Consider the following 14,518-nt stretch of genomic DNA (forward strand, 5'->3'; position numbering starts at 1 on the left):
CATAGTGTTTCACAAACATATCGTGTTTTTTTTAATAATTTTTAGTTGTACTAATGGACTTTCGTTCTTTTCTGATGTTAGTTGTTTGGACAATTTTCTGAGTAGGCTAAATTTTCCAGTATGTATGCATAGAGCTGGTGTCACATTGTTAAGGAAATTGGCCGCCTTCAACTTTTGATGCCATGTTTGTGTTTATGTCTAGAAATTATGCATGTATACATTGACTGGATACATATGTACTTTTTCCTGATTAGGAAACTATTTTTCCCAATCAGGAAACCACTGAAACTGTCAATTCCGATAGTTTCCCGATAGGGAAATTTGGTTTTCTAATTCCGGAAACCATTGATTTTACCATGTTTACGTAGATTATACAAAGTTTTGAACTATATTGAAAGAAAACCAGGTCCTTAAAAACAATTTGCACGGTAAAAAATTAGATATGTAAGTCCTCTACAGAAAGAAAGTGTTGATTTTTTGTATATTAAAGTTTACCCCAAGCCCATTTTCTGAACCCACAATAAAATTGCTTTTTTATGTCCCGATCGAGAATAAAAATGCAAAGTTTGTCCATGAGTTTCCCGATCAGGAAACCAATATGGGGATTCCCCTAATTTCCCCGAACAGGAAGTTTCTTCCACTTCAATACCCAGCTGGGTATACGACCTTGGCTCAATATTTGCAATAGTTTGAATAGCCAATACCCAGCATGGTATCCGAACTTAGCTTGATATTTGCTCAAGTTCGAATGTCCGATAGCAAGCTATGTATTCGTCTATGGCCTGATATGTGCTTAAGTTCAAATGTCCAATTAACAGATGATTATTCGACCTTGGCATGATATTCGTTCAAGTTCGAATTTGGCTCGGTATTCGCTAAAATTCAAAAACCCAATATGCAATCGTGTATTCAATGTTCGCTATATATTTGATTAATATAAGTTCTGGATTCAGAATAACCAGACCCGATAAAATGAAACCAGATCAAGTATAAAGTACATATCTTGCTTTATCAAAAAGCTTTAGAGATAGTTAAATTGAGTTTATCATTCAGATTATCGTCAGAAGCAGGAATAAGGTTGTAAGAGGAGGGAATTATGTACAAAGCTTGGTTGTCTATGCCCATCTATAGCCCCACACAAAAGTAAAAGTTAATTTGTTTAAATTGGATAAAAATCAAAAAGCCAATTACAATTAAAATATTATAGCTAAAAACAAGATTCATAATGCGAAAAGAAGTTTAATCAGAAATAATCAAACGATATGATCTACATACGTCAGTAAGAGTAAACATTATTCGACTTTGACGTAATACGACACCGCGCTCCTCTTGACATCTGATGCCTTCTAATTTGTAAACGATGTGCTCTCTAAAGCAATCTCTTGCACGATGGTAACATAACATTCACCTCTGTGTTCGGCTCGGAAAGAAGTCCGTACCAAATAATGTGATTTTAAGTCACATGATCAAAACATTCAAAGTGACACATCAATTAAAATGCGCATTTTAGAATAACTACTTTAAGTGCTGTATTTCAAGAATTTAAATGGACTTAAACGTGTCACGTATTATTTAATATAGGGTGTACACAACAATGCATAAACAGTTGAATCTGTGTTAAGCGACCACATATGGGAGGCAGCAGAACTGACCACTTACAGCAGGTGGCTTCTTAATAGAGGTGCATTTGCACTATAAAAGGTCATTTCGGATATTAAAATAATGCCTGCTTATGAAAGGTTTTTGCTTAATAGAGGTGACCGCTAACACAGGTTGGACTTAATGAACTGTAATTAAGTTGCCCACGCTAATTGCTTTTTGATCGTTACCAGATGAGAATATGAGTTCCTCGCTTAGTATCTCGCTTATGACGTAGTATAAAATAGTCGTATAATGAACATCATATGTCAACATCAATTTTACCGGCGAGAGCGCAATAAAGTAAGTAGCCAGTTCCCGATTTTGCTAGTTTGTCCTGTCTTAGGTAAGATATGTAGCCAGTATTAAGATCTATATAAAGTTGACAGGCGAACTATCGCTTAATGTGGTTTCTACCAGTAAATTCGGTATATATATATAGAGAGAGAGATGGCTTAATTCTGTTAAATGGTTAGTCAGACATACCTGAGAGGAGAGGATTAATTTAAGTACAAGTCACAGGACAAGTCAAACCTCGACCAGACACTGATAAGCTGTCCACTGCTGCTCTCTCAACTGCCATAACCATTTTGAAGCTGATTGTGCTTGCCTGCAGACATCTGCTATTGCCCGTCTCCTTGCTAAGTACTCTGTAGGCCTTCACGACTGAATGCCCTGCGAAGCCCCGACTGTCAACCTCCAATGGGAGGTTTCAATTATCTCATCCTTGTCGTTGGCAAGCATCAAGTAGTGGCTGGTAGTTGACCTTCTTTCTCTCGTGTTCTTCCTCCATTCGCTCTTCCCATGGCACTGTCAGTTCTAGATGATATGCTATGATGTGTATTTTCTGGAAACATCCTGGACATTTATTCAAAACTAGAGGGCCTGAAAGTCCCAAAGTCGCTCAGCTGAGATACAAAGGAACTGACCTTCTCAATGCAGCCCCAGTTATCATTAGAACAAATCTTCTGACCAGGTTTCATGCAGAGTAAACTATAAACGTAACTTTTAGAGTGCTAACAAGGTTTTACAATAGCATATTAGGATACATTCCCCGATCCCTGGCGGCTATGTTTTTCAACAGACAGGAACTATGATTTAACTGATTCAAGATAGCATTACAGCAACATTTCTGACCAAGTATTATGAAGATTTGACAATAAATGTGACTTTACGAGTGTTAACAAGTTTTTACTATAGCCATAAAAGGAAAAATGCTCAGCCCCCCATCTCCTGGCGGTCATGTTTTTCAACCAACCGGAACTATTTTCAAACTCGTCCAAGATATCATTGGGACAAATCTTGTGACAAAGTTTCATTAAGGTCGGACAATGAATGTGGCCTCTAGAGTGTTAACAACGTTTAACTAAAGTAGTATAAAGCCATAGAAAAAAGTGCCCGCCCCATTGAGGCCATATTTTTCAAGAAACCGGAACCATTTTCGAACTCATCCAAGAAAGCATTAGAACAAATGTTCTGACCAAGTTTCAAAACGATTGGACAATAAAAATAATTTTTAGAGTGTTAACACGTTTTTACTATAGCCATATACGGAAAAAGCCCGCCCCCTGGTGGCCATGTTTTTCAACCAATTCGTCCAAGATATTATTGAGACAGATCTTCTGAGTAAGATTCATGAAAATGGGACAATATATGTGGCATCTAGAGTGTAAACAATGTTTTACTATAGCCATATGTAGCCATATAAGGCAAAAGGCCTCGACTCTGGTTGCAATATTTTTCAACAGACCAGAATCATTTTGGAACTCAGTAAAGATGTCATTGAGACGTATGTTCTGCCAAGTTTGATGAAGATCGGACCATACATTTGGCCTCTTTGGTGTAAACATGGTTTAAATAAAGCCATATTAGGAAAAATGCCCCGCCATATGGTTTGCAACTTGAACCATTTTCGAACTCGTTCAAGATATCATTGGGACAAATATTGTGACCAAGTTTCATGAAGACCGGACGATGAATGTGGCTTGAAGAGTTTAAACAAGGTTTTATAATAGCCATATATAGCCATTTAAGGAAAAACACCCCGCTGGTGGCCATGTTTTTCAGCCAACTGGAAGATTCGAACTCGTCCAAGATATCATTGGGACAAATATTGTGACCATTTTTCATGAAGACCGGACGATGAATGTGGCTTGAAGAGTTTAAACAAGGTTTTATAATAGCCATATATAGTCATTTAAGGAAAAACACCCCGCTGGTGGCCATGTTTTTCAGCCAACTGGAAGATTCGAACTCGTCCAAGATATCATTGGGACAAATATTGTGACCAAGTTTCATGATGATTCGACAATTAATGTGGCCTCTAGAGTGTTAATAAGGTTTCACAATTAGCCATATAACGAAAAATGCTCCGCCCCCTGGGGGTCCTGTTTTTCAACCAACCGGAATCATTTTCGAACTCGTCCAAAATATCATTTGGACAAATCTTCTGACGAAAGTTCATAAAAATCAGACAATTAATGTGGCCTCTATAGTGTTAACAAGGTTTTACTATAGAAATATATAGTCATATTAGGAAAAATGGCCCGCCCCCTGACGGCAATGTTTTTCAAGCAACTGTAACCATTTTCGAACTCGTCCAAGATATCGCAGAGACAAATGATCTGGCCAAATTTCATTAAGAATATACTATAAATGTGTCCTCTATAGTGTTAACAAGGCAACTGTTGATGCCGCACGACGCACAACGGACAAAACGCGACCATAAAAGCTCACCATTAGCAGATTGTGCTTAGGTGAGCTAAAACCAACACCAACTCCCAATAAAGGGACAAGACATTCTTTCCCCATGTTCAGTAAAGTGTCAACAACAAGCATGAAAAATTCAGTCCTTGAGTAAAATCATGAAGAGTTCAAATGTGCAAAAGTGATTATTCGTGACCATTAATTCTACAGAAAAAGTTAAGTTGTTTCATTCCTGCACTGTTCTGCTTGCCCAAACCCAGAACGTAATACACCCGCTTTTCAACAAAATGGTTTTCCATTTGAAAACCACCTACTGCATTATTTCAGTGAGAAGATATCCAGGAAGTCAGTTGTACCCCTAATAAATTGTTTTGTTTTGCCTATTTGTGTGCGGTTCATGTGCGCACACACATAATCTATTCTTTTTCCACAATCTTATAGCCTAAATTCACAAATGTGATCATTGATAAAAAATAAGGAATTTTAGGCAATTCCATCAATGCTTGTATTGTTGTATGCGTAATAAAATGACATTTGTCAAGTGTTTGTTAATAAGATGTAATTAAATACATGAATAGTACGAGTTATTATTTGATTATTGCTTTTAGTTCCTTTTATAATACTGAAATCTTTTCAAACTTTTAGGATTGATTTTAAATAAACAGTGACACCCACTCTCTTTTATGGTTAATATTTTTGTTAATTGTTATTATGATTTTATATATCATGTCATCTTTGTTTGCATGTATTATACTGTGTTTGTTGTGTATTGAGTCTATTGACACCACTAGTGTTATTCTTTTGCATTTAAATATGTGTGCCTGTATGCATTGATAATGAAAGTGACTACATTTAAGAGCCATTCTACAGAAAATGTCCTTTTTTAAACATAACAAAGGAACAAGAGCTTTGTTTGTGAAACACAATGCCCCCTATTGCGCCTCTTTGAAGCCATATATTTGACATTTGACCTTGAAGGATGACATTGGCATTGACCTTTCATCACTCAAAATGTGCAGCTCCATGAGATACACATGCATGCCAACTATCAAGTTGCTATCTTCAATATTGCAAAATTTACGACAAAGGTAAAGTTTAAGGACAGAATGACGTACAGAATGACAGACAGACAGGCCAAAAACAACATAATCCCCGATCATTCAATCCGGGGGCATAAAAATCCAAGTTTTAGAAGTAATAAATTTATTTGTGTTATTTAATATGTGTACTCTTTATCTGTGGTAAAATAACAACTGCAACGATAACATTTCAATATTATTGCTGACTATCAAATAAATTCACAGTAATGTTTACATTTTGTCACTTCCGTAACATTAATTAAAATTCATATGTATTTGCAATAATAATTGTTTTCATATCGATGTTTGATATCAGTCCAATTAACGTCTTAAGTACTTTTTGTCTATACCTTACTTCAACCAGATTATTATTAAAACTTGAAAATCTAACCATTTAATGACAACAATGTACAATAAGTGAAAAAGTCTGTCTTTAAAATTTTCTTTAAAATTCCATATATTGCAAAGCACCGGTCACACTTTGGCATATACTTACATATGACTTTGTTTATTGAAGTCAATTACTTTTCGAGGTGATGTATGCAAACATTTGTCACTATTCAGTTAAACTGATGCCTATACGGAAGTCAAGTTAATGTTACGGTAGTGACCAGTTGTTACGGTAGTGAAAAGAAATGAAGCATGTCTTTAAAGAAGTTAAAATAAGTAAATTAAGCCCAGTCGAATATTCTCCAAGAACTCCTCTACAAAGAGGTATGAAAATCTAATAAATAGATGCTAGCTTCTATCTTTTTATTGATAAAACAGTATCTTATTCTTAATAAACGTTCATCATGCGTTTCGTTACGTCTCCGATATTGTATTTTATCACATGCTTGACGTCGTGGGAGTTTAATAGTCATTACGTTTTTTTTCATAATAAACTCGTGTCATAACACTTTTACGTGACGTCTCTCTTAGTGCACGGACGTCGATTCAATTTGCCGCGTTAATATAGGGAAAAGAAAGACTTAATGTCAATATTTATAAGCAATAAGATTGAACATGTGATAAAAAGAATAATACATGAGTGTCTTTTGACATTGAATTTAATAAACTCGTTGAATAAAATTATAAAATGCTCGGCAGAGCCTCGCAATCAATTTATCAGTGTATCGAACTCGTTTAATAAATTCAATATGAAAAAAAAAAACATGTAAAATCCTCTATGTCCGATATTATGTTGTCGGTCAATATCTTTACGTCATTAATGTTTACTATGTTTGTTCAAACCAATTTAAAATAAAATTTGCATTCTGTATTTCGTTATTTTTAGTCTAAAACAATAGAACCAACAACTATTTTTCACAAACAAACAAAAACCCACATGTATTTAATAATCATGAACAAATGTTTTAGAACATTAAATTAAGTTCCATACTAAAGTTATTGAATTCGTTGAATAAAATAATATTTTGCTAGCCAGAGGCTCGCGCTCTCGGTGTTCTAAGCCTCGCAACTTCTCGCTATTCAACGCTAACCTAGTATTCTCTATATATTTCATTGACATGCAACCAATTTACAAAATTGTAGTTCCTTTTTCAAAAGAGTTCCTTTTCTCTTCGGTATTAAAAGCGATTTAGCGATCGCACCCATGCTTTGTGTAATTTATTCCTGCATCCTATGTGTGTTTGCAACATTTTTGGCGCATTTCAGTGGGGATCACGTTGAAAGATGAATGGTTGGGGTGCGCTGATTGAAGTGCGGCGCTTTTGTCGAAATTTCACCTTCAAAACTCTATTTTCCAAGGGTGCTTTCCTTTGGGCGAATTTTAATTTCTTAGAAGTTGAGAGACCATATATTTTTGACTGCATTTATTGAAAGAGGACAGTTTTATCTTTAAAATGATACCAGTCTTGAACAATTTTTTTATATATAGGAGATACAAGAAAAATGCTTTGAAAGTTGGCAGTTTTATAATGGGACCCTGTGGGAAATGGAATTAGTGTAATATAACCTGTCGAATTTTTCAAAATGGCGCTGACGATGAGTGGGAAATCATTGTGCGAAATAACTCGTTTAGTGTTAATAATACGTGCATTTTACGGTTGATAAATGAACGGATAAATCAATAGAAAGGTGAGTGATGAGTTTATGACAGTTGCTACTTCCTTGTTTTATTTTAATTTGTTAGAAATTGCAGCAAAATAGATAACCGGTGAAGCGTGAGAATTGCAAGACCGTGAATTTCTAAAGGTCACAATATACTAAAAGATTTTCATCACAAATTCAATGTAAAAGCAATAACTTTAACAAAAAATAAAGTCAAACTTTCGCAAATAGAGACCCATATAAACATACCTTTTCTTAAAGAGCATTCCAAGCCGCAATGATTTAAACAATAAAAAAGATAGGTCATGCGTTTTGCAAGAAAGAACTCGACGCGAAACAACGGTCACTGTTTTACGGCCATCTGTTTACCAGCTCAGTGATTTTTTTTGCCCAAAATTACCGCCAATATTCGGCTGCTTCCCAATTGCTTAAAATTTACTTTTTTTCCCAAAAATCTGACCAAAATTTCCCCAAAAATAACTAAATTTTTCCAATAAAGCCAATAAGATTACAATGTCATTTAGCAATAATATCGTACGAGTGCTTATCAAGCTTGTCCGAGTCGTCGCCGAACAACAACTGACTAACGTATTGTTCGCAAATGTTGCCGAATACAATTTATTGCTGCTATCCTCATATCTCTATATTGCGGAGGTAGCATGAACCAACAAGGGAGGCAACTCGTTATGTCACAATTTGGCAGTGTATAAAAAGTGGTACTTAATTACACTACGCGACCCGTGATTTTTGCCTAATTTGCTAAGTCAAGGCGGGCATTTTGCTTTTTGGGTGGAAAATCACCGCGATTTCACGTGACTCGTCACTCCGACGTCGCGCGACAGCAAGATAATCTTCGCGCTAAATCCCCTCAATGTTGTGGTGATTCGCTGCCATTCGCCCTGATCGCAGTGACAACGATGACTCGCCAATTCATGCATAGAAACCGAATCGTATCGATAACTTTATACATGTACATAACGCTTCTAATGTTCACAATTATCCGATAATCCAACATCAAAAAAATAATCTTGAACATTTATGTCGGTAAATATGTTTGAGCATTTCATTAAAACAACCATATGACTACGCCATTTTTCAGAAGTGTAAAGAGTACAGCGCATAATGTGGGACACAGCTTTCATTGGACAAACGTATTTAAATTTAGATTGATACAATACGATCTTACAAAAAAAACGTTTTATTGCGTCATACGCCTTCATGTAAAAAACGTTTTCCTCCTGGGAATTGTGCTATTAATGCATAATATTATCAAAACATTTTTTTCACACGTAAAGCGTTGTAACAAATTAATATACAATTCAAAACAAATATACCATAAGTATAAATGTTCCGTTAAGTTCCCAAATGAGAATACAAATTTATAATCCGAAACACACTTCCGATGTTTTAATGTTAACACGACGTTTACAAATGCTTTCAATATAGTCGTCATGTATATTTCCCGACAAAAGAGCGCGAAAATTATGCGGCAATGCACAACGTCAAGGTATACGAGTGTGCAAGTATTGATTTTTTTATACAAACTGTGTAGCGCAGAGAACATTGAATGAGCGACTTTAGTGAGTAATGTCCCCTGTTTTCCGATATAGGTGGCGCTCTGGTCGAGTAGGTTCATCTATGCGGATATGTTCGGATTTTATCATAAAATTATCGCCATTGTTATTCAGCGAAGCGTTTGACAGCTTGACAATAGAAACATAAAATAATGCCTCAAACCATGTGTTGCGTTCCCTTTTGTTCACGAAAAGGTCGACACAAGTTCCCGAAAGACAAACAACGTCAAGCAGCATGGGTACAAGCTATTCGACGGGTGAAAACAAAGTTCGAAATCTGGACTCCATCCGAATACTCGTACGTGTGTGAAAACCACTTCACCGAAGATGATTACCACACAATAACATATGCAGGTAGGTTGTTTGATTAATTTATGTTGAAAAACATCACAAATGCAAAAACATATTACGCTTATAATGCTGAATTTGTGTTTTCTCTCCATTAGATAATCGTGGCAAATATATCATTTTAAGTGTATGGACATGGTGAACGTGTACATGTATATACTAAAAGTCTAAATGTATTTGTTTCCAGGCTTATTTTTCATATATTTTCTATCACCAATGACAGTACTGCTACACAATGTTATTTTGTTGATTTATTTAATATGCATTATGTGATATTGACATATTGCTGGTAATAAATTAACACTATATTTTGGTGTAATAAGGCAGACTTTTTTCTGTTTACTCATTCTGTAATCCATTAACAAAATCTGCAGCAAATTCATACATGCATTTGTTTATGGCATACTTTTTTTCCAGGAAATGAAAGACGTAAGCGGGCATTGCGAAAAACAGCTGTCCCTAGTATTTTTTCCTGGACGAACAAGGCGACTGTTGCTAAGAGCCAGGAGAGAAAGGAACGTCGTCTAGAAAGAGAAAACCGGAAACGTAAGCTGTTTGAAGATGTAACAAATATGGAACAGTCTGGTGAAAACACAAGCTTTGAACCAGAGTACATTGCCACAAAAATTGACATTGTTACCACTGATATCGATGTGGGTGCTAGCGAAGAAGTTGTGACACAGCAGGAATGTGTCGAGCAAATAATCTCGATCACAGATGAAAAGGTGACATTTATGGACTCATTTGTACAAACAGAGTGTGAAACGGAAGATGCCGCAATACAAACAACAACTACACTTGCATTTAGCATCAACAAGTTCGAGGATGATGAAGCTGCTGTTCATTTCTACACTGGACTCGAAAATTACATGAAGTTCTTTTTTGTTTTGAACACACTCGGACCAGCAGCATACCATCTTAATTAGTGTGTATCATTCTATAACAAGTATAAGTGTTGCTGATCAATTTTTTATTACGTTGATTAAATTAAGGCGACACATGACAAACTTTGAACTGTCGCGATTATTTAATGTTTCGGAAAGTGTTGTGTCAAACATTTTTATTACGTGGGTCTTGTTCATGGAAAAACAGTGGAAAGAAATTAACATTTGGCCATCACAAACTTTAGTCCACTATTTTGCTCCAAGCAGCTTCAAGAGACTGTACCCCAAAACACGGGTTATAATTGATGGTACTGAGTGCCCAATTAAAAAGCCAAAGAATCCAACAGCTCAACAAGCCACTTTTTCGACTTACAAGAACCGAAATACAGGTAAGGTTTTGGTTGGCAGTACCCCTGGCGGTCTTATTTCTTATGTGTCTCCAGCCTATGGGGGTGCTACAAGTGATAGGCAAATAGTTGAACGGAGTTCACTGACCAGGCTTTGTTCCAAAAGTGACAGTATAATGGCTGATAAAGGTTTCAATGTGCAGGACATTTTTGCACCACATGATGTGCATATCAATATACCAACCTTATTTAAGAAGCAAAATAGAATTTCGAATGAAACTGCTATTAAAGATAGAAAAATTTCAAGTAAAACGTGTTCATGTAGAAAGAATTATTGGGCTAGGAAAAACATACAAAATTTTAACTGAACCTTTGACTAGCACAGAGACTAAGTTGTCATCAGAGATAATTTTTGTTTGTTTCATGCTATGTAATTTCAGGAATGGCATAGTGTCTACATATGCTTAAAGAATAGCTACAATCAAAGTTTTGTATGCAGCTAAGAGGATTAAAATGTCAAATTTGTATTGTCAATAAACATTCTGCAAAAAATATGTCAGATGTGCGCTCTGGTTATGAGTGTTAAGAAGTACATGTAATGAGAGTAATTAAGCTAATGGACATGTGATTGGAAGACTGTTTTTTTTTATAGTTTTCATTTCTTAAGTTTAGGTTGATGTATTACATGTGATTGCTTAATAAAGTTCTAAAATAGTGTTTTGTTACTTTCCCATCTTTTAAAAAGCCAAAATGTATGTGAACTGTCAAGGCTAAGAACAGTTTTGACCTGAAATGATTAACGGTATGTGAGTCGACGCTCCTTTGTAAAGTAACTCAAACAGCACTTTCCCAATCTAGGGAAAATTACATATTTCCCAAATGAAGGTTACATTGTTTGATTTTAACCCTTTGCTTGCTGGAAAAATTTTCATCTGCTAAAATGTCGTCTGCTGAATTTATAAAATTTGCATTTTTCGATTTTTTTTCAAAGAATACTATCAGAATAGCAAACAGTTTGGATCCTGATGAGACGCCACGTTCTGTGGCGTCTCATATGGATCCAAACTGTTTGCAAAGGCCTTAAAATTTTGGTTGCCGCGCCGTAAGGATTAATGAACTTAAATTAATTAACTTATGGCGCTCTATGGCTAGAACCTTAAAGTAAATATAATATTAACAACTTGGTACAGTTATTTTTAATTTTAAGGTATATGTAAGCAAAAAAACAAATACGCTAATTTCCTAATTCGAAGAGTTCACGACGCATTTTTCCCAATTTCAAGGTGTTCACGAGTAGTAATATTAGTCAGTTCATGAGACGGGTTCCACTTTACAAGTATACAATTCTCTCATCATCATAAAATAATAATCCTGACAATATGGTTTTTAGAAGCGAACTGTTGAAAAAACAAATTTTTAAAAACAAATATTTATTTCTAATACAATGCATTGTGTAACACATATAATAGTCAAACAAATATTTTAGAACCAAACCAGGAACTACAAGAAACATGGTAACAAAAGTATTTACACATGCAGGGAACTTATTTTAAACATCCTTGTAATACAACTTTTTCAACAATTCAGTCTTAAAATAATTCTCAAAGAAATGTTCAAGTTTTAACAGCATCTGTGAAATGAAGTCCTCATTTTTGTGTACCCTTATGTACTTTATGTCAGTCAATGTATAAACGATCAGGTCACAGTACTTGCGTTCCGAACAAAACAACTGGCCCTGAATCTGATAATAATAAGGATGTTTTGCACTCAATTTTAGTTTACCGTTCACATCCTTAAGATATGGCACTGTCACTGAGGAAATCTCTTTATTTATAGCACTGAATGGGCATTTCACCTCAACTATCAAGTCTTTATTTACAATTCCATCTGGAGATGCCCCTAGAAATGGGTGTGTCCATGAAACCGTTATGCCACAAGACTTGACTTTAACATTCCTTGCACTCTCATAAATGTGTATCGCAGTTTTTTCATACTTGCATCCATGTCGCATCGCTTCATTTTGCCTCACAACTTGTCCCTGCACTATTGTTGAGGCCAATCCAACTAAACTTGTCTTTTCTGTCGCAGCACAGATTCGGTGGTAGTTTGAGGACTGAATGCGCTTTCCACGCTCCTCATGCCATCGATCATTGGTATTTTGTCCCCTCGTCTGTTCTTCAATACATTCACACTCTTCTGATGTTATTTTGGTAATTTTGTTGAGGTTTAGAAAGTTCTGTTCATGTGACGTACTGAAATAGTCGTGATCATTGCTATAAGCGTACATATTTGCTGGCTCGAAAGTTTGAAAAATTGGAGTTTTTGATATTGTAGCAAAATTCATACATGTGTTGTAGAAATGGTCTTTGTAATTGGCAGCATTTCTAAACTGACTAGGCCTGGGGTCAAAGTCTGCAATATTACAAATCTCAGCTCCACCTATCTTGAGGTCTCGAGCCTTTACCGGGGATCCTGTGTGTTTCTTCGATTTGTGGAAAGACTGAAGCTGTTGGGTACAAGATGAATCCACCTTAACTTCTCCGGATTGAACAAATTTCACACACGCATACAGAACAGTCCTTATATGTTTACAATGTCCGAACGGACCTTCACCAGCACCACATTCACACTGTGCCTCATGCACAAAGCCATGTTTGGTGAATGTAATGTCAACGACATAATCAATTTTCTTTTTCATTTCTGCCCTACATGAACTTTTTACATAGCACAACTTTTCTGAAGAAAACATCCTAAGGTACAACAAGAACTTGTCGCCATACAAAGAAGTCACCACTTGGTCGAACTCAACTCCAAACCGTTCCATATATGCATTCGCCTTCTCACGGTCAAACGAGGCCATCTTCATGTCGGTGTTGACATCTTTGTAGCAACTGGTGGCTGGAATTTGCATTCGAAACTCTGGCATAAGCTCCTCGCAGTTGTTAAAGTTCTGATTGCGATCATATGCTTCAAGTCTGAAAGATCAAATATGAACATACAACAATTTTTCACTTTCAGTAAACATTAAAAAAAACTTGTATAAACAAAAACTTATGCGTCAGAACAAAGAGTAATACATACTCAGCATAGACCCCTACACATTCATAGAGTCCCCTAAATTTAATAAAGAACATGGGTGGGTGCTGTTGTAAAAAGTTTTGTCTTCTAAAAAACAACAGAAGTATACATGTACATTTCCCCACCCAACCTTTTAACAGAATTTACATTAACTTGTAAATAAGATATTTAACAATAAACCTTTCAAACAGTGATGTAAATAATAAAAGAATGAATCCTGTATGTATGTTTTTAAAGCCTTTAAACTGATTTGGTTTTTAGAAAAGACCGCGCAGGAATTTTCACGACATGAATCAAATTAAAAAATGGTTTCACATTACCTCTCGATTAATTCCTTTTTTCGTCCAGATAACTTTGCATTTCTCTTTCTTAATTCTGTGCGAAGTTGTCCTGAAGATAAACTGCTAAATTGTGAAGCCATAGTTTAAGACTTATCGTATAAACTATCATAAAATTATTGTAAAAGATTGTGTCTAACTCGGTTAATCGCTTGTCAAAATATGCGGAAGTAAACAATTGGAAAGAACCATAGACCTATTCGACAACAGCGCCACCTTTACGGGCACCTGCTAGACAGGGGAAGATAATCCACTAAAGTTCCCCATTCTGTTGATTTCGGTTAAATGTTTCTTTGGTATTTTTAAAACAGTTATATCGCCAACAATTTGATATTTCTTTTAAAGTCATTCAAATCAAACACGCCGTATCCGTATCGTTACTGATAGAAGTAAGACATAATACCTTGACTTGTATAGTTTTTTTGTTGTGAGAGACCATCTGAGTAAACGCCGAAAAATATATCCAAACTGTTA

General features: G+C 35.6%; 2 protein-coding genes across 2 annotated transcripts; one reads left to right on the forward strand and one right to left on the reverse strand.

Annotated features, from left to right (window-relative positions):
- Nucleotides 1-8,996: 8,996 nt before the first annotated feature.
- On the forward strand, nt 8,997-11,079 carry LOC127831625 (THAP domain-containing protein 5-like). Its single transcript, XM_052356604.1, has 4 exons — nt 8,997-9,403; nt 9,815-10,281; nt 10,676-10,934; nt 11,069-11,079. Exons 1-4 carry the CDS (start codon nt 9,202-9,204, stop codon nt 11,077-11,079), a joined length of 939 nt encoding a protein of 312 aa, XP_052212564.1. The 5' UTR covers nt 8,997-9,201.
- A 1,012-nt stretch (nt 11,080-12,091) lies between these two features.
- On the reverse strand, nt 12,092-14,190 carry LOC127831700 (uncharacterized). The gene is made up of 2 exons (XM_052356729.1): nt 14,027-14,190; nt 12,092-13,603 (listed from the first exon to the last, which is right to left on the reverse strand). The coding sequence occupies exons 1-2, from the start codon at nt 14,125-14,127 to the stop codon at nt 12,178-12,180; spliced, it is 1,527 nt and encodes a 508-aa protein (XP_052212689.1). The 5' UTR covers nt 14,128-14,190; the 3' UTR covers nt 12,092-12,177.
- Nucleotides 14,191-14,518: the final 328 nt, after the last annotated feature.

This window comes from Dreissena polymorpha, chromosome 5 (assembly GCF_020536995.1).
Source record: "Dreissena polymorpha isolate Duluth1 chromosome 5, UMN_Dpol_1.0, whole genome shotgun sequence".
Lineage (NCBI taxonomy): Eukaryota > Metazoa > Mollusca > Bivalvia > Myida > Dreissenidae > Dreissena > Dreissena polymorpha.

Excerpts from the sequence above, each read along its gene's own strand:
- LOC127831625 (XM_052356604.1), top strand. The coding sequence starts at position 9,202 with ATGCCTCAAACCATGTGTTGCGTTCCCTTTTGTTCACGAAAAGGTCGA. Across the intron at positions 9,404-9,814 it reads CCACACAATAACATATGCAG|GAAATGAAAGACGTAAGCGG; the intron begins GTAGGTTGTTTG and ends CTTTTTTTCCAG. Across the intron at positions 10,282-10,675 it reads ATTACATGAAGTTCTTTTTT|GTTTTGGTTGGCAGTACCCC; the intron begins GTTTTGAACACA and ends AATACAGGTAAG.
- LOC127831700 (XM_052356729.1), bottom strand. The coding sequence starts at position 14,127 with ATGGCTTCACAATTTAGCAGTTTATCTTCAGGACAACTTCGCACAGAA. Across the intron at positions 13,604-14,026 it reads AAAAAGGAATTAATCGAGAG|ACTTGAAGCATATGATCGCA; the intron begins GTAATGTGAAAC and ends TTGATCTTTCAG.